Source organism: Peromyscus californicus, unplaced genomic scaffold, assembly GCF_007827085.1.
Source record: "Peromyscus californicus insignis strain IS unplaced genomic scaffold, ASM782708v3 Scaffold_3__1_contigs__length_106647218, whole genome shotgun sequence".
Taxonomy (NCBI): domain Eukaryota; kingdom Metazoa; phylum Chordata; class Mammalia; order Rodentia; family Cricetidae; genus Peromyscus; species Peromyscus californicus.
The window spans coordinates 5,530,284-5,550,453 of record NW_026294551.1 but is presented as its reverse complement, the minus strand read 5'-3'; the positions used below and the strand labels follow the sequence as shown (position 1 = coordinate 5,550,453).

The following is a 20,170-nucleotide window of genomic DNA, read 5'->3' as shown; positions in this document are numbered from 1 at the left end:
GTCTCTCCTCTGGGTGAGACAAAGCCACAATGGCCACCTCACAAGATGTATGCATATTCCCATAGCACCCCAGGTCTCAGAGATGATGGTCCCCCCTTAAGTATACTAGCACCCAAACCAGCTGGACCCTTTAGGTCCACCAGGGACTTGAATTGGCCCCTGGGAAAGGTTCTTTTGGTGTCTAGGATTCCTCGTGCATGGGAAGAACAAGACAGATTCAGATGGGACGAAATGCATTAATTGGTTATGAAGAAGGTGGAGGAAGAGGATTGAGACCACGTCAGTGGCATTGGGGACACATTAGCAGACGACGTGAGGAAGCCCCGCTAGTCTACGAAACCAACCTCCTTACCACAAGGGTTTGCAAGAACATTTGTGGCCCAGGACTAAAGGACTCGCTACAGGGAGGTGAGGTCAGAGGTCAGCTCAATCCTGAAATATAAAGGTGGCAAATGGGGTCACAACAAGAGGCAGCATCATCCAAGGACTCAGGGACTCTCATGGAAAGGGCTTTCTCTTGCCTGCACCCACACCAACACCCCTCTGCACCCAGGGTGAGGAGGCTTCCTGTAAAGCAGCATCTTGGCGGGGAGACAGGATCCTGAAAGCAGGGTGGTTGTGGTACTGGAGGGAAGCTAGTGGTCCTGAAGCAGCCTAGAGAGGGTGGCTCAGCTGTGCATCCTGCTCCAGCCTTCTCTACTCCTTGCTTCCGCTCATGAATCAGGGCTCGTCCCCCCTCCCCACCCGCCTCCCCAGCTCCTCTGGGTGCCAGGTCTGGAAAATGGTGCTGTTCTCAGTGAGACTTCACTAGAATGCAAGGGCTCTGCTTCTACACAGCCGGGGGCGGGGGGCGGGGGCAGACAGCAGGGGCACATGGAGGGGCGCAGCTGGGCTGCTGCGAACCCTGCTCCTCCTGTGGCCGCCCTGGCCATCCCACTGCTTCAGAGCCTCCCTCAGCCACCCATGCAGTCCAGATAAGATGTGGACACATAGGGGGCGGGGGGTAGGGGGGTCTGGTGGGGGAGGGGAGAGTGGCCTGATTCAGGAAACCAGAAGCCATACAGCTGCCTTGAGCTGTGCAGAGCGGAACAGATAGAGAGTGACGCGGCGGGTGGGGGACGGGAGGAGGGAGGCTGCCAGATGGATGAGCACCAAGAATCTCTCTCTGTCCTCAAGTGACAAATTGGTTTTGTCAGGGACTCTATGCCTAAGTGAACAGTGAGGCTGCTCTGGTCCTTTCCTGGCATCTCATTCTTGTCTCTTTTTTCTCCAGGTTGGGGAGGCTTCAGGCAGAGAGAATCAAGAAATAGTCTCCACTTTATTCTCACGCCCTCCCCTGTGCTGCCTGCCCCGGAGGAACGTCTTCCCTTGATTGAGGCTGGCTGAACATTACCAGGACAAGAAAGGATGCACATCCCCACCCCTACCCAAGAGGGAAGAGGACATGGGGGGCTGGCTCACCCCTGCTTGGCCCTCATACTAGTGTTCCAGAAGCCGCCTACCTCTGTTCCTCCTCCAATTCTTCTTTGGTCATCATCTGCTTGTATTGGCTTCCCCTCAGCTGCCCAGGGCTGTACTTGAAGGAGAAGGCCGCTCCTGTGGGGACAGTAGGTAAGTTTATCACCAACTTGGGAGGCTAGGCTGTCCCCATTGATGCCCAGCAGCACCCCCTTTCCATGGTTAGTTTAGTGTGTGTGTGTGTGTGTGTAACTGGGGACTAAACTGAGGGCCTCGCACATGCCAGGCTAGGCAAGCATCCTTCCCTGAACTACACCCTCAGCTCTCCCTCTGATTGTTTTCAAAGAAGAAGTCTAGCAACATAGTTCAGTGGGTAGACAGAAAACAAAACAACAACAGCCACCCCTGGGTGGGGGGCTCATGCTCTTAATCCCAGTACTCAGGAGCAGGAGCCAGAGACAGGCAGATCTCTGAGCTCGAGGTCAGCCTGGTCTTCAGGACAGCCGGGGCTACACAGAGAAAACTTGTCAGAGAGGCCAACAAGCCACACGCACAGTCCTTGTGCCGCCAGCCTGAATGCAGCCCCAGCTTCAGAGGGGGCCGCACACTCAGTGACATCATCTTCTCACCCCTGCACCTGACCCCAGGCTCATCCTGTCCTTTCTATGAACTCCTCTGGTTTCCTACGCCTTGGTCTTTAATGGGGGTCAGATGGAAGCGAGACCCAGACAGAAACTATCCCCTGGGCTGCTCCATCTTCCAAATGTCATCCCCTCCCCAGGCCAGTTTAAGCCAGCCCAGAGCTGTCTGCCTGTCTCTGAGCCAACAGTTCTTCAGTTGTTTGCCTGCAAGGATCATCCCCCAACCCCCGATCCAACTCCTGCCATGTGGCCTCCCTCAACCCGCTTATGCTGATCACACCTACAGCCCACGCCACTCACATCTCAGGGAGCACATGGGTCCCCACACTGGGCCCCAGGGACTCAGCCTTCCTTCTCTTCTCCTAGGCTTGGGACAGCCAGGCCCAGTCGCTCTGGCCCCCCACCCCCATCCCCCAGGTTATCAGCAATTGAAGGCATACATCAGGCCTAAGATGGGATGTACGAATGAACAGGCTTGGCGGACTGCCAGGGCCTGAGAGCGGCCTACAGTGCCTGCAGGGCTGTTAGAAAAGGGAAACCTGCAGGTCTGGGGGTGGGGGGGGGGTGGGGGGGGTGTCGGCAGACAAGGGCCAGGGCATGTGACACAGCGACAACACAGATGCTGGGGTACCCCAGCAGAGGGAGGCAGGAGAGGTAGGGCAGCAGGGAAAAGAGGGGTGTCCTAATGAGAAAATCTGCTTGGAAGCAATCCCTCAGTGTCTGGGGAGACTGAGAATGTCGGGCTGGCTGGCTTCTCTCTAATGCCTGTGAAGACAGAGAAAGGCTGGGGATGGTGACAACCAGGGACACTGTTGACTCCTCTTCCAGCTGCTATTCTAGAACTTCTCCTGCCTGAGGAGTGTGAGACACCTCCACATCCTTTCACAGCAGGTCAGACTCACGTCATCAGATAGATGGACGCTGACCCGGAAGAAAAGGGCGCTGGGATTAGCATTCTCTCCCGGCTCAGAGGAAGAAGGTTCTGGAGATGATCTCAGAACCCAAACACTCTGCAGGGGCCATGCTGTCCCCTCATCAATCCTCATGCAGGAGGATTGGGGTCCTCACTAGGCAGCTGCCCGAGGCCTTCCTCAGGAAGCTATCTCGGCCTTTTACAAAGACGATTCGCTCCTCGAATCATCTCACAAGCACTGAGAGAGCACAATTCCAGGTGCTGGTGATCCTGCAGTGAGCAGAAGACAAAGGTACACAGACAAGCCTCAAATCAGCAGCTGGTCCTAAAAGAGGGCGGCTGAGATGGGAGGGGCTGCTGAGATGGGAGGGGCGGCTGAGATGGGAGGGGCCGCTGAGATGGGAGGGGCCGCTGAGATGGGAGGGGCTGCTGAGATGGGAGGGGCTGCTGAGATGGGCGGGGCCGCAGGCGAGTTGATGGAGCCAGGCGTGGTGGCATACACCTTTTGTTTTGTTTTGTTTTGTTTTTTGGTTTTTTGAGACAGGGTTTCTATGTGTAGCTTTGGACCCTGTCCTGGAACTCGCTCTGCAGACCAGGCTGGCCTTGAACTCACAGAGATCCGCCTGGCTCTGCCTCCCGAGTGCTGGGATTAAACGCGTGCGCCACCACCGCCCGGCTGGTGGCATACATCTTTAGTCCCAGCACCTGGGAGGCAGATCTCTGGGAGTTCCAGGCCAGCTTGGTCCACACCAAGCTTCAGGCCAACTAATACAGAGGGTACAGGACAGCAAGGTGACTGTGGGTGAGTGGACAGAGGCATATGAGTCAACTGGGGTTGGCTTGGCTGCCAGGGCTCTTGCTGGGGTGAGATGGTGGCCCTGGGGGTCTGAGGCAGAGCTGGGCTGCCCTTCCCTTCTCAGAAAACTTCTCTGAAACCGCCCCCCTCCCCCGCAGCCCTCCAACCCCCCCACCTCCCAGCCAGGCTAAGCTCTGCCCAGCTAGGCTAATAAAGTAGGAATCTCCACTCCATCTGGGTCATCGGAACCAAGAGCTTTCAAGTCCAGGGTGTAGACAGGTCAGGGAGCTTCCCTGAGCAACTGCATCTGCTGCAAGGCGATGCAGCGTTGCTACTGCAGAGCAAAGAGGTCTTTGTCTCAAAGCCCGGGATATCCTGCATGCCACGGCTGCAGCCTGGGCTTGCGAACAGCCCTCAGGATGGACCCAGAACTGACAAAACCAGTGAACCTCAGCACCTGGGTGTTGCTGTTTTAGAAAAATAAACATTAAAAAGTCCTGCCAGCTTAGTGCAGGTCTGGGTTCTGGTTTATGGGGCAAGTCTTATTAGCTTGATGCTCTTCCAGGCCGCCAGGACAGTCCACTGACGCAGGCTTTAACGCAGGCTTTAACTTAATCACAGGCGGTGGGCCGAATCCAATTTTGTTAGAGCGAGGAGGCTGGTTGTGAGAGCCCCTGGGGAGTGCGTATAGGGTGGGGGCTTGCTCTTCCAGGCATCATGAATCTGAGTCGCTAGGGGAAGTCATTTTAGCGACCCTAATCAATTAGCCTGGGAGGCTGAGCTGCTTCTTGCAGAGGGGATGGTGGGGGCGGGGGGTGGGGCGGGGATGGGGAAGGAATCCTTGCTTCCTTTGGACAGCTGAGAACACTGGCCTTTCTCCCTCTGCCTGGGTAGAGGGGCAAGCCATGGGTATTGGGGGCTGTTCAGGGACAGTGGCTCAGATGAGAAGGAGAACTCAGGGGTAAGCATGGGGCTGGGTACAGGGCTTATGGATGTCAGCCGAGTTAGGAACGGTAGGCTGTAGGTCTCACTTTGTTTGAACCCAGGGGTCTCCAGACTTCCCTTCTGCATGCTCAAGTCACTCACGGGACCTTGGTGCCCATGCCAACAGGGATAGACTCTTGGGCCACAGTTGCTGTTAGCTCCTAACTTGATCTAGGAGTGGAGAGCAGGGGCCTGGCTGGCCAGGGGTTGACACCCCACCTACCACTGCCTATGCCTGGGTCCCCTCAGAGGCTGTACCAATAGACACCCACGGCTCTGCTCACTCTCTGGAGGGCCTGGGGACTTCACAGAGCCTCATTGCTGCTGACACCCACAGGAGCCTCAGTTTCCCCATTCCTAACCCCCCTGCTTCCCATTGTTCCTGACAGCAGCTGGCTTAAAGCTGCAGCTGGTCTTGCTTCTTCTAAAAAATGAAATATCCGCCAGGCAGTGGTGGTGCACACCTTTAATCCCAGCACTTGGGAGGCAGAGCCAGGTGGATCTCTGTGAGTCCGAGGCCAGCCTGGTCTACAGAGAGAGTTCTAGGACAGGCTCCAAAGCTACACAGAGAAACCTTGTCTCAAAAAAAAACAAAAAAACAAAAAACAAAAACAAAAACAAAAAACAAAAAAAACAAAAAAAACTCCCCCCAAAAACAAACAAAAACCCAAAACTCTGTATACTCGCTGTACTGATCCAATAAATATTAACATTTTGTTTGTTTTTGGTTTTCTCCAGTTTCTTTTTGATGGAAATAAAACGTGACAGATCAGACAGTCTGTCTGTCTGTCTGTCTAAGCCACACAGGGGCCTCTTGGTTTCATGTTCCTGTGGTTCCCTCTCTCCCATCTGAGCCACCCAGAGCTCAGAAGCAGCAGCCCCATCTCCTGAAGGACCTCCCAACAAAATGCACCCGAGAGAGCGCCAACAGAAAGACAGACATGGTTGGGAGGGGAGACCTGGCAGCCAGGGAGCTGTCACCCCTAAGGGGAGGCCTCCTGCACCCGACAATGCTTGATTTACAGACCAAAAAGCAAGGACCAAAAGTCAAAGGAGGTATTCGGGGCTGGCGGGGCCTTGATCTGATCATCCCATAGCCCCTCTCACTCCATCCACCCTCAAGCCCCCGTGGCCCCCCAATTCTCGGATCCCACTGCCCCCCGAGTGGCCCAGGGAGAGCCAGACTGCAGCCTCATGGGAGTGGGTCCCGCTCACCATCCTCTTCCTCAGGCTCTTCAGTGGGAGGTCCCGTCTCACTGTCTGAGTCTTGCTCTTCATCCTGCAAGACAATGGCAGGGGTCAGTGCCGCTTAGCCAGATGAACCCTGTCCTCTCTCAGCAGAGGGTGAGATGTGGGCTGAGGGATGGGGCCCTAGAGTGACCACCCCCTAAGCTGGGGAAGCGGTGGGTGGGTGGGTGGGGGAGGGGGGAAGACATCTCCAAGGTCCAGTGTGAGCATGTCCACATGTCCAGCATGTCAGGGCAAACTCAAGGGTGAGGAGGAGGAGGAGGTGATAGAGGACCCTGCCTACCACAAGCCCTCAACTTAGGCCATTCCCAGGTAGTGCCTGTGCAGACATTTTGGCAAGTGGCCTAGAACCCCCACCCTCACCTTAGTGAGTAAAGAGAGACGGGGAAAGCTGGCTGCGCTACCTCGGGCCGAGGCCAGCTCCACAGCCCAGCTATTCCAAGATAATGGCCTTCCTGGCTTCTTCTAACCAACGTTACTTTCTGTCTCCAGTCATCTCAGTGACCATTTACCCAAAATTGGAACTCCACCCCCTTAGCCTGGTCTCTCCCACACATGGATTCAATAAACAGATGGCTGGGAGAGGCACCCCATCCCGTCCTGGGATGGCCTTGGTGGAAGGAAGGAGTGACTTCAACTTCAGGAATGTTTGAGGATGAGAGAGGCATGTGATTGGCCGACTATGTGGGACCGGAGGGTGTGAGGAGGGGATGAGAGGCCCAAGGAACTGTGGCTTGGAAGCCTAGCAGGCCAGTGTGGAAACTTGAGGTTTGAGGGGGAGGGCAGGGGTAGAGGTGAGCAGCCTGCACTGGAGACAAACACGGACATAGGTCTGGGGTACCCCAGACACCCCGAGAAGCAGCCAGCCTCAGGAGGAGGAGGCTTCCCAAGTGAACAGTAGGCTGAGCCTGGAAATAAAGCTTTCACAAGCCCCATGGTGACGGGTCACAAGAGGCAGACTCTGGGGCTTGAGCTCCTCAGGCTATCGGGCCAGTGCTCTCACTTAGCAGATCTTGTAGACTCAGTGCTAGCTAGGCAGGAGCCATACTGCCCCAGCATCGGCAAGGCTGTGTCCTGGCAGACCAGACATCTCCCCAGTTTTGCAAAGCAAAGTATCTTTGTAGCTAAGGGAGGTGAACAGGTCAAAAAAGGAGACGCCCGTGTTGATGCAGGGGACTCACTCTAAAGGATCTGTTGTCTAGACTACAAACATCTATCCAGGACTTTCATACAACAGTGCTAGAATTAAGTACCTCCTGGCTAAATACACTTGGCTAACATGATCTCCAAATTGTCGACCAGTCTAAAGTCACCAGGCATGTATATCACACAGTGCATGCAGAGGAGGTGTCTGCACGCACTGACTATGAGAAAGAGTCAAAAGAATTTATGAGGGGGCGCTGGGGAGGTGGGCAGAGTGCACAAGCCTGAGAACTGAGTCTGGATCCCCGGCAGCCATGGAAAAGAAGGGCAGGGTTGTGCATGTCAGTAACTCCAGTGCTGGGGTGTGTGTGGGAGACAGGCAGATCCTCAGGGCTTACCAGCTAGCCAGCCTACACAACTGGTGAACTCTGGAGTCAGGGAGAGATCCTTTCCTTAAAGACAGGGTGGAGCTGGACACAGTGTCACAAACCTTTAATCCCCAGCACTGGAGAGGCAGAAGCAGGAGGATCTCTGTACGTTCTTGGTCAGCCTGATCTCCAGGGTGAGTTCCAGATCAGCCAGAGCTACATAGCAAGACTCTATCTCTAAAATAAAATAAAGTAAGGCCTTGAGGATGGGGTTGTGTGTGTGTGTGTGTGTGTGTGTGTGTGTGTGTGTGTGTGTGTAGACGCGCGCATGCGTGCCTGCTAGTCTACCACCCTCCGCCTTGTTCCCTTTAGACAGGGTCTCTCACTGAACCCGGAGCTAGGCTGGCAGTCATCAAACCCCAATGATCCTTTTGCCACTGACCCCTCAGTGCTGGCGTTATAGGCGTATGAGCACGTGGATGCTGGAGATTCAAACTCAGGTCCTCATGCATGTGTGGCAAGCGCCACTTCCCCAATCCCTGGGATGGGTCTTAATCCAAGATCCTCTATCCTTATCAGAGAATCCAGACATAAACAGAGACACTGGCACACACAGATCACATGCACACCCACTGAGACGCTGCAGAAGAAATGCACTCTGCCAACCACTTGGATTTGGACTTTCGACCTCAGAGAAAATAAATTGCTGTTGTTTAAGCCCCCAGCCCATGGCATTTTCCTGCAGTGGCCCTGGCAAGCCCACAGAGCAGGCTTCCGGGGACGGTAAACCAACCTCATGAAAACTGAATGCTATAACACAGGCTGATGTCATCCCGGCTGGTCCCCCAGCAGGCCTGGCTGAGGCTCAAAGCCAATCACCTCACAAGCAGTTCTGCTGCTGCTGCCCTGCCTGCTGCTCTCTTCAGTACACTAAATAAACCTGCCTGCTTTCTCAACAAAACAAAGCAAAAGCCAATCACCCCACTGAGTCTCAGTTCAGTGCAACTGAATGGATACTGTTTCAACTGCCCGTGTTCTGAGTTAATTTTCCAGTTTAGCTTCTTCCAGAGGTGGGGAAGTCTCCAACCAGCATCCCCAAGGACCCAGGCAGATAGTACTGCAGAGGAAAACCACCAGACAGGAAGACAGGATAAGGGTGTGAGTGCGTGCGTGGTGTGTGTGTGTGTGTGTGTGTGTGTGTGTGTATGTACCCATCTGCTGCGTGTGTGTATATGTACCCTTACACTGCGTGTGTGTGTGTGTGTGTGTGTGTATGTACCCATTTGCTGCATGTGTGTGTGTATGTGTGTGTATGTACCCATCTGCTGCGTGTGTGTGTATGTACCCTTACACTGCATGTGTGTGTGTATGTACCCATCTGCTGCATGTGTGTGTGTGTGTATGTGTGTGTATGTACCCATCTGCTGTGTGTATGTCTGTGTGTATGTATGTATGTATGTATGTATGTATGTACCCATCTACTGTGTGTGTGTGTATGTATGTACCCATCTGCTGTGTGTGTGTGTGTGTGTGTATGTACCCATCTGCTGCGTGTGTGTGTGTGTGTGTGTGTGTGTATGTACCCATCTGCTGCGTGTGTGTGTGTGTGTGTGTGTGTGTGTGTGTATGTGTATGTACCCATCTGCTGCATGTGTATGTGTATGTACCCATCTGCTGCGTGTGTGTGTGTGTGTGTGTGTGTGTGTGTGTGTGTGTGTGTGTGCTGTCCCAGGAGATGTGACTGTCTTGGATCCTACCAACAATAGCAGCAGAAACCCTGTGGCTAGCCACCAAAGCTAACCCAGGATGTAATGACCTGGACTAAATCTGACGGTCATCTGGACCATCTTTAGACCATGGCAGCTCTGCCAGGCAGGTAGAACTCAGCTTGATCCCAACTCCTCAGGGAGGATCTCCTGGAGAAAGGGTAAAGCAGGCGGGAATGGAGGGGACAGCCTACAGGTCTCGCCCCCTAGTGGAAGGCTCAGTTTTCATCTTTGCCTGGGGGGCAAGGAGGGGTTGGCAGTCTGCCTGGAGAGCAGAGCTGGCTAGTGCCAGCCAGTTGGAACCCAGAGCCCTTCTCCCTAGAGGTCCTAGCAGATCAGTTCGGCCACCTCCCCACCTCCAAACAATGCTTCCAGGAGGACACTGGGCCCCCTCTCACTACGTCTCTACCGATGAGAAGACATGCTCCTTAGGGCAAGGAACTTCTCTTCAGAACCGAACCACTCACCCTGTCCCAAGTTGGTCCTCTCAATCCATCCAGGTATTCAGGGCAACAGCCTAACACTCATTCCGTCACAGCCTCTGACAAAACTCCAGCACGACTCCTGCTCTCCCACCCCCACAAGTCACCTCCACCTTCTGCGGCCCGCTCTCCTCTAATTTTCCCTACTTTTAGAACATCGTATTCTTTGAACCACAGTCCCTATTCTTTGCTTTATACGCAGGGATGTCTTGCCTGTATGTATGTCGGGTCTGCTTCCATGTGCATGCCTGGGCCACAGAGGTCGGAAGAGAACCTTGGATCCCCTGGAACTGGAGTTACAGACAGTTGTGAGCTGCCATGTAGATGCTGTGAATCAAACCCAGGTCCTCTGGAAGACAGCCAGTGCCCTTACCCATCTCTCCAGACCCCACAATCTCCATTTTCTTTCTTTATTTTTGAGACAGTCTCGTGCAGCCCAGGCTGGCCTTGAACTTGCTGCGTTGCTGAGAATGACACTAACTTGCAATTCTCCCACCCTTACCTCCCAAGTGCTTAGATTACAGGCATGTGGCACCAGCTAGGTGTATCGGTCTTTAGGGCCTGTGATCTGCCCTTTGTCATTCACTCCTGGGTCCCTTGACTCCCTCTGTCTGGCCAGAGGTCTCCTAGATTACAGGGCCTGACAGCTCAGAGCTGTTTTGGTGCCTGGATCTGCAGGACGGTAAGAGGGGCCAAGGTTTCCATAATACGGGCAGCTCTCTCTGTGTCTGTGTACTGAGCTCCACATCAGGCCCAAGAGGGAGAAAAATACTTAGCACTCCAGCAGACACGAGAACCCAATGTAAAACACGTGCCAGTTTCTGCTTGAACACATCTTGCACTAGGAGTTCACTCCCTTACAGAGTAGTCTACCTCTCTCATGCTACCTCTCTGGAGCATAAGACAAGGCCTGGGAGTAAGTTCTGCAGCAGGGGGATGCTAGCTAGGCCATAAGCAAGGAGAGAAGAGACAAAGAGACTGGACCTGCCTTTAGCAAAGAGCCAGCAGCAAGTTTTTGTTTTGATTTTTGCTGGTTTGGCAAGTTCTTTATTAAAAAAGACCTTATGGTGCCTGCTGTATGGTGGACCCATGGTAGGGGTGAGGAAGGGGTGGTGAACGTGGTGGGTAAGGGCCTGTTCTCATTCTTGTGTGCAGACATTCCTCTGCACAGACAATGTGCTCAAAAATAAAAGATGACCTCATGCTGGTTAAGTGCTCTGAGGAGAGCCAAATAGGATGATGCATGGGCGAGTGAGCTGAGGGAGAGCAGAGAGGAGGGTGATTTACATCTGCTAACGTGGTCAAGGGCACGGAGACAGGATGTGCACAGGGCTTGTATACAGATGCAGCCCGGGCATACTAGGCAGTCAGTCAACATGAGTGTCTAGACACCGGCCTGAGTATGAGGAAGACACCAGTGGCCTCAGTGGGGACAGTAATCACTGTGATCAAGAGGCTGGAGTCTGCCCTGTGCAGCAGAAGTTGCAGAGGGCTTCAAGCAAGGAGGCTGGGACGGGGCTTCTGGGTTAATAGAAGGCAAGCTGGGAGCTGGAGGAGCTGGGCAGCCTCGGGCACACGAGCAGCAGGAGCCTGGGAAAAGGTTACCGGACAGGCTGCAAGGACACGGCATGGAACAGCAGCCAGCAGGACTACAGGGGAGCTGCTCCTTTGGGAGGAGGCTCTGGGAGACAGGCAAGAACTTGCAGGGCAGAGAAAAGAGGAGGGAGAGACAGGCCTGGACTTCAGGAAAAATTTGGGGAAGAAGGCAGAAAATGACAGACACCTGAGGAGAAGGGGTGTCTGCAGGAGATGGGAGAGGACTTCGGGAGGTGTCCTTCACTATCATCAGAACGATGGTGGCAGCAACGGTGGAGCAGGCCCAGAGGCCCTTCAGTTGATACTATACACCAGAACCTTTCCCATAGGGGGAGGGGGAGGGGAAGGGGAAATCCCAAACACGAGAGCACACTTACACATAAGGATGCACTGGCTAAGGGGCTGGCTTACAGCACAGGGAAAGTGGGGAATGGAGATGGAGTGTGTGTATGCTGGGGGGCAGGCAGACTGAGACAGAGATGGACTGACTCACTGCTCTTTTGGCTAGCACTCATGCCCCGACCTTACCCTGTTCAGACATCCAGTCCAAAAACACCATCCCGGGCTCTGAGCACAGCCCAGTCAAGGGCACACTGGCCAGCCTTAAGCAAACTCACTCAAATGAGCGGGCATGGCAGACTCAATCCATCAGATTAACAGTTTTGGGCAGTGCTCCCATGAGAGGGTTTAAAGGACACCAGGAGCTTCATAAAACCAGAATGAAACAAAACACACTAAAGTCCCGTGGGGGGCAATCTGCACTGTACCCAACCCCAGGGCAAATGCTGGGCTGACGTCCATCCACCACATTTCAAAATAGAAAGAGGAAAATCAAGAAGGGATTGATGCAGTCGGAATTGAGAGGGTTGGGGAATGCAGTCATTCATTCAGGAAGCCAGGATGGAGGACTTTGGGAAACTGAATATAACTGAAAGTTGGGCTGGGCTGTCCTCAGGAGCTTAGAGCACTTGCAGATAATGTTCCGGGTCCATCACCAGCAGGTGCGTGCGTGTGTGTGTGTGTGTGTGTGTGTGTGTGTGTGTGTGTGTGCACATATAGAGTAGGTGGACAGCTTTTAAAATCTCTTTAAGGTTTTGGCCAGAGGAGAAGCCAGTTTCGGATTCCCTGGGAGTGGGAGTTGTGGGTGGTTTGGCCCAGAGTGAGACTTGCTGCAGACCAGCAGCCCAAGTTCCTGGTGGAGGAGGTACTTTCAAGTCCTGAGATTTATCTCCAGACTGTAAGTCCTCAAAAAATAAGAATCTACCCAAGAGAAAAACTACTCCAGGAACTCCCCTTACCCATTGCTTGGGGTTATGCAATCTCTGCTCTGTGTGTGTGTGTGTGTGTGTGTGTGTGTGTGTGTGTGTGTGTGTGTGTGTAATTAAGAAAATTTTAGTGGTTGGAGAGATGGCTCAGAGGTTAAGAGCACTGGCTGCTTTTCCAGAGGACCTGAGTTCAGTTTTCTGCATCTGCATGGTGGCTCATAACCCATCCTTAACTCCAGTTCCAGGGATCCAGTGCCCTCTTCTGACCTCAGAGGGCACTAGGGACACACATGGTGCACAAACATACATTCAGGCAAAACATCTAAAATAAAATTACATCCAAGATAAAATTTAAAATGTAAAAAACATATTATTATTATTATTATTATTATTATTATTATTATTATTATTATTGGGAGGTGATTTCCAGATGGGGTTTCTCTGAGTAACCTTGGCTCTGTAGACCAGGCTGGCCTCGAACTCACCTGCCTCTGCCTCCCGAGTGCTGGGATTAAAGGCATGCACCACCACCACCTGGCAAATTGTTATTTTTTTCTTTTAGTGTGTATGTCCATGCATGTGTGTGTACACCACGTCACACAAGTGGAGGTCAGAAGACGACTTGTGGGAGCTGGTTCTCTCCTTCCACCACGTGCGCCCTGGGGATCCAACTTAGGTTGTCAGGCTTGGGTGCACACACCTTCACCCACTGAGCCATGTGCTGGCCCACTTCTGCAGTCTCTGCTACCCACTGTCAGCCAAAGGGTGAAATGCTTGGGAGAGGTATGGTGACGCATGCCTGTAATTTCTATGGGGGCTGGAAAGATGGGTTAGCAGTTAAAAGCACTATTCTTCCAGAGGCCCTGGATTCCATTCTCTCTCTCTCCTTTTTTTTTTTTTTTTTTTTTGTTTTTCGAGACAGGGTTTCTCTGTGTAGCTTCCTTTCCTGGAACTCACTCTGTAGCCCATGGGTTCCATTCTCAGGACACACATGGTAGCTCACAACCATCTGTAACTAGTTCCAGGGCATCTGACCCCTCTGTTGACCTCTGTAGGTCCCTTGCATGCACATGGCCCATGGACATATATTCAGGTTCACACACATACACTTAACATTAAATTTAAGAAAGTAATCTCTAGGGTTGAAGAGACAGCTCAGTGGTTAAGAGCACTTGATGCCCTTGTAGTGAACCCAGGTTCTGTTCCCACATGGTGGCTCAAAACACTCTGGAACTCCAGTTCCAGGGGGATCTGACATCCTCTTCTGGCTTCTGTGATATACATGCATACAGGCAAAACACTCACACCTATAAACTTAATTTTTAAAAATACACTATTTGCTATAGTGTATGTGGTGGTGTGTGTGTCTGAAATCCCAACATTCAGGAGGCAGAAGCAGGAGGACCAAGAGTTCAAGGCCTCCAGTGGTGGTGGTGGTGGCGGCGGCGGCAGCAGCAGCGCACACCTTTAACCCCAGCGCTGGAGAGGCAGAGGTTGGTTGATCTCTGTGAGTTCCAGGCCAGCCTGGTCTACAAAGCGAGTTCCAAGACAGCCAGGCTACACAGAGAAACTCTGTTTCCCAAAAATAAATAAATAAGTAAATAAGTAAATAAATAAATAATAAATAGAGAGTTCAAGGCCATCTTTGGCTACTCAGTGAGTTCAAGACGCCCTGAAGCTATATGGAACCCTGTCTCAACACAACAGCGGACCTGGCAGCTGACTGGGTGGGGGCAGAGCCTTCATAAGGATGCTACAAGACACCACAACATCCCCCTTCTCTGCCATGCAAGGACACAGCTGGAGACAAGCCAAGACAGGCAGGAGAGCTCCCCAAAGTCCAACCTGCCGCCTCTGAGACCTGAGGATCCCCGCTTCTAGAAATGCAGGAGACAAATGTGTCACCGAAGCCACCTGTCAGCAGTTTTTGTCCTATCAGCTAAGGTGACTAAGACAAGACCCCACATGGCATGAACTGCTGGGCGCCTCTCTGGCCTTCTGCTACCTGTTTGGGAAAGAGAACAAAGTGGGACCATGTTGGGACTGCTAAGTCAGAAGAGCTGGCAGGGAAGGGCTCGACAGTTCCTCGGTCATCATGAGAGGGCTGGGTCTATCAGCTTCTGGTGTCAACAAGGCTGGGGACGACAGGGTCAAAGGGTCACTAGGTGGACTTGCTAGCAAGATGAGTTAAAAGTTGAAAGAGCAATACAATGAAACCCGCACACTTCTCACCTAGACACACCAATTTTGCCATCTGTCCATTCTCTCTCTCTCTCTCTCTCTCTCTCTCTCTCTCTCTCTCTCTCTCTCTCTCTCTCGCTGTCTCTGTCTCTCTCTCTCTCTGTCATTCTCTGTGTAACTACTGAAATCTTGACAGACAATTCCAGCATGCAGGCCTGACAACCTGAGTCTGACCCCCACAGGTTGCCCTCTGACCTCCATATGGGCACCATGCCACTGGCATGAGCACACACGCGAAATAAATAAGTATATTCATAATAAAGAATTTTAGCCTGTATCTCTAACAATAGATCTCTCTCCTTTCTAAGTGCTACGACTCTAACCCACGACGACCTCATCTAAACCAGGCAAGTGCTTTACCACGGGGCAACATCTCTAGCCTTCAAGGACATTTTTCCATAGAAACTTAGTGTCAGTACTGCACACAAAAAGTCCAGTACTGCACACAAAAAGTCCAGTACTGCACACAAAAAGTCCAGTACTGCACACAAAAAGTCCAGCACTGAGACCACATTTACAAATGTCTTAGTGTTGGAGATTTAGCTAGATAGTACCTTGCTTAGCATGCCCCACGCTTCAGTTCCACTCCAAGTACCACACACACAAAAGTCCCTACTCTGGGCCTGGAGAGGTGGCTCAGCACTTGATGCTCTTGAAGAGGACTTGGATTGTGTTCTTAGAACCTACATGGCGGCTCACAACCATCTGTAATTCCAGTTCCAGGGGACCAGACGCCCTCTGGCCTTTGCATGTAGTGCATATACATGCATGCAGGCAAATATTCACACACATAAAATAAAAATAAATGAATCTTTTTAACAAAGCCCTTACTGTGTGTTTATTTTTGCTGTTTTGAGAGGGTCTTGCTGTGCTGCCCCAGCTGGCCCTTGGACTCGAATGAGACTCCTATCTCAGTCTCCAAGTATACAGTATACCACATAAATACAGTCGCACTCAGCTCTTATTTTGTTCTTGAGTAGAACTAGAACCCACATGCCAGGAGATCTGACTGTGGCACAGACTAAGCGTCTAACCCCAGAGTCACTGGAATGACCCTGTGCCATGGTCTCTCAGGGACTCTTCCCATATAGACATGACCTTGCTGGGATGCTGATATCTCACAGGGGACCTGACTACCCTAAAACCCCAGCATACACATCAGCATCAAGAAAGTTCTGCTCCCTGGCTTTGAGAAGGACCGACTTTTGTCCAGACACTGTTGCCTCATCGTTCTCTGCAGGAACTAGGTACGCCCACCATGTTTCCTACACTGACCACCCCAAGTAATCCCCACGAGAGAGGTAAAAACACATTCTAATAATATGATTCTACCTTTCGGAGTCCCTGCCTGGGCTGTCAACTGATGGGGAGTGGGGAGGAAGGCCGGCCCCTCCCGACCTCAGGTTGGCCGCCCCCACCCCCCTTGAGTCTGCACTCAGGCCTCAGTCTATAACTGCTTCCTCCCACCACCTGGTCCCTGGCCTTAGGGCACCCAGCCTTCGAGAGGGGATGCTGCCCAAGTGATCTACAGCAGCAGCTGAAGGCTGCCTCCCTGGGCTCCAGATCCTTTTCAATAATCAGCTTTGTGAGGCAGAGGCTGCAGCTGCCACAGACTGCCCAGGCCTTGCTGGGAAAGGAGAAGACTGGATTAGGAGGGAAGTAGTTAATGGAAAATGAAGAGGGGATGAGGTGGGGAGAGTGAGTTAAGCCTCTCAGGGGCAGTGGCTCCCGGCCAACAGCAGGTGGGGTGGTTCCTGATCCCTGGCTGCTGCCTTTCACTTAGGGACCATGAACGGGGCCTCCACTGAGGGCACCATCCAGCCAGAGCTTCTCATCCCAACCCAAGTTATCTTCCCTGGGGGCATACCTCGTCCCCCCTCCCCTCTAGGGTGATCATCAGAAGAAAGTGCTGGGAACACTTGGAAATGCCTGAGTCCATTTCAAGACAACTTCTAAGCAGCAACTTCTAGCACTACAGCACACTACTGGGAAGTGTGGAAGGCACACACACACACACCTGTCTCCCAGGCCTGCCCTCACCTAGGATTCTGCCCACTTGACATTTCGGGCAGGAGTCCAGGGAGCTGGTCAGCATCCGTGCTCACAGGTGATGGGCCTGATTTCCAAATGAGGAAACTGCCTTACTGTTTAGTGGATTCCCTCGGGATAGCTCGCTGCCATCTTGAATTCCCTACATTGTACCTGGTCCTCCAAAGCATCCACTAACCTGGGTGTGGTGGTGAGTGCCTATGATCCTAGGATTTTGTTTTGTTTTTTCTTTTGGAGTGGGGGTGGGGGTCTCATCATGTAGACCAAGATGGATTTGAACTTACAGAGTTCTGTCCTCTTCTGTCTCCTGAGTGCTTGGAATAAAGGTGTGAGTCACCAGGCTTTGGGAAGTTGAGACAGGAGGATTTTCAGTTTGAGGTCAGCCTTGAATATATAGTAGGCTCCAGGTCAGGCCGGCCAGGCTACATGTCAAGAATTTACCTCAACCAACCAAAACCAGAAAAAAATCCAAAATGCCCGCTCGGGTTAATTATATGAAGGCCCCTGTTTCAATACTATACTGACCCCATTGCAGGACGAGTGTCTCAAAAAGCCTTGTAGGATGTTCCTGAGGAAATTGCCCTGCTCCAAAGGATCAAGATAGGACTGTGCCCCCCCCCCCCCCCAAAGACACCTTGGTCTAGATAAAATCTGCTGCTGGGCGAAAGAGGAACAATTTGAAACAGGGCTGGTGGAGAGGGCCAGAGATGGCCTGAGAGGAGTCCCAAGCCCCACCTGCCATTCACCCCAGGTCTGTGAGCCTCCAGCAGCTTTCCACTCTCCCTGGGTTGAACACAATAGCTCTCCTCACAGCCTGGCTCGGGGCAAGTTAGAAGCCACTCTAATGACACAATTAGTCACCCACTTGTCAAGCAAAGAGCCTGCTAGTCGGGGGGTCTGGCAGACTCAGCAAAGAGAGAGGCCTGGGCCCAGGCTCGCTGCCGCCTCTTCTGTCCCAAGAGCTTTACTCTGGTGCAAACTATTGTATCCAGCAAGGGAAGAAGAGGCGCCCATAGACCACACACCAACGCAGCAAGCCCACGGCTGCCACTGTCCTAGCCATCCTGCCTTCAGGATGAAGGCTCAGAAGAACAAAGTGTTTAAATCTGACCAAATACCAGAGTGGGTGGCCCGGCCTGGAGCTGTGAAATCCCAGGAACCTGAGACTAACCAGGATCCAATCCACAGAGCATCAGAGAACGAGTGTATGAGGGATACCCTGTAGAAGGCCTGGCCAGCTGATGACTGGCTCCCAGGAGGTGGGGACAGGGGTGGTGGGGTAGGTGGTGGGGTAGCGCCTCTTCTTGCACCTTTTGTTCCACACAAGCCTGACTCGTCTGCAACCCAGGGGGTGGGGATTGAGTGTGTCAAACCTACAGGCAGTTTTAAAACGACAATAACATGCATCCCAGCAAGTGCTCCTCCTTCGACTCCAGTCCTCCCAGCCTCATACAACGCCCACATTGACTCTGGAATCTGGATTTCAAGTTGACCTAAAAGACAGGCAACTTCCCTTCTCGCACACCCCATCCCAAAGTACTGTGATGTCAAGAGTAAGCTAACTCCAATTCAGACCTTGAGGTAGGGCTCGTGTCCGTGGATTTGGGCACCGGTGGGCAAAAGCGGGGAGAGAGGAGGGTGCAGAGCAGAGTGTCAACGGCCGTGGGAAGCCCAGGAACGCCAGAGCGGGGAGGGAGGGAGGTCAGCTTCACTTTGGGGGAGGATGGAGCGTCCGGCCGTAGGAACCCTCCTTTCCTGCCGGCCGCTAGCTCGGCCCTTCCTGGCAGGCTCGTGGGTGTCTTACCGGGGACCCCACGGCGACCCCGGTGCGTACCTGCCTCCCCTCGTCCGCCGGCTCCTCCGCCGCGGGCTCCCCCAGTTCCGCCATGCGCTCGGGCTGGCGCGGCCCCGCGGGCGCGGGCTCCGGGGAGCAGGGCTCGGGAGGCGCAGGCGGCGCGGGAGCCCCGGGGGCCTCCGCTGGGGACGCGCGTTCCGGGGCCGGGACCGGGGCCGCCCCACGCCGCAGCAGCAGCCAGGCGAGCAGCAGTGCCAGCGCCGTGGCCAGCGCGGGCAGCGCGGCCAGCAGTTCGGCCGGCGCCTCCATCGCGCCGCGGCCGCCGAGTGCCTGCCCGCCCGGACCCCGAGGGAGCCCGCCGCGCCCCGCCAGGAGGCCACGCCCCGAGGCGGAGTCCCGCCCCAAACCACGCCCCCTCGCGCTCTCAGGGTGACTTGGAGCGCGGACCTGGGGAGGCGCTGGAAAGCCCACACCTCGCTGGCTGATGCTCTGGGGCACCAGCTCAGCTCAGGCTTGCTAGATTAGGTGAAAGGCTCATTGTTCATTGTCTTTAGATTGGCTTCATTTCAGCCCTGTGCAGAAGTTTGATCTGAAGACCTGTGATCCCAGCAATCGAAAAGTGGATGGGTGCAAGAGGATCAGGAGTTCAAGGTCTTCCTCGGATACAGTAAATTCTGGGCCATAGAAGATCCTGTCTCAAAACAACACACACCGCACACAGAAATGCTCATCTTTGAGTATTGGTGGTCTGGGTGCTACGGGGGAACGTGTGGAGGCGAGTCCAAGGAGGTTCATGGAAACTGAACACTAATTCCCCCAAAAGGAAAATAATTCAAAGTGAGACATGGTGGCTCTCACCCTTGATCCCAGATCCCAGCACTCCAGAGGCAGAGGCAGATGGTTCTCTGTGAGTTCAAACATAGTTTGATCTACATAGCAAGTTCCAAGTCAGCCAGGGTTGCATATGAGACCCTGTCCAGGAAATCTCTCATGAAGTGGGTTACTGGCAGCCATGGCCTACAGCTGTGGCATTCATGAGTTTTTGCTGAAGGCTTCTCATCGCAGCTTCAGCAAGGGGCTGGAATGAGGTGAAAAGGGTGTTTTTGTTTTTCCATGTCTTTTCTAGGGTTCTATTGATTAAAGTGTAGAACACACTGGGTCCAACTGTGCATTTATTTCCCTAACACTCCCCACCCACCTTCTAATTACTCTGAATAAATACAGGACAAAGTCTGTCAGAAAACGGTACTAACGGAAAACAAACACGCAAACAAACTCTACTGGGCTTGTTTATGCATGCCTGTAATCCCAGTTTTCGGTTGAGGTAGGAGGATCAGTTCAAAGCCAGCCTGGGTTACACGAGTCTGGGTCCAACTTAAGCTACATGAGACCCTGTCTCAAAATAAGAGAAAGAAGTTGGGCTCC

General features: G+C 53.1%; 1 protein-coding gene and 1 long non-coding RNA gene across 2 annotated transcripts in view; one reads left to right on the top strand and one right to left on the bottom strand.

Annotated features, from left to right (window-relative positions):
* The window catches only part of Mxra7 (matrix remodeling associated 7), a 29,941-nt gene extending 10,848 nt beyond the window's left edge, over positions 1-19,093 (bottom strand). Inside the window, exons 1-3 of the mRNA XM_052757732.1 lie at positions 18,785-19,093; positions 6,008-6,071; positions 1,503-1,596 (exon numbers count right to left, since the gene is read on the bottom strand). Coding sequence (XP_052613692.1) covers positions 1,503-1,596; positions 6,008-6,071; positions 18,785-19,054 — 428 coding nt within the window. The 5' untranslated portion in view covers positions 19,055-19,093. The remainder of the gene's footprint in view (positions 1-1,502; positions 1,597-6,007; positions 6,072-18,784) is intronic.
* Positions 13,613-19,899, top strand: LOC128122295 (uncharacterized). The gene is made up of 2 exons (XR_008222391.1): positions 13,613-18,531; positions 19,300-19,899. It is a non-coding gene; the product is annotated as an uncharacterized LOC128122295 (long non-coding RNA).
* Positions 19,900-20,170: the final 271 nt, after the last annotated feature.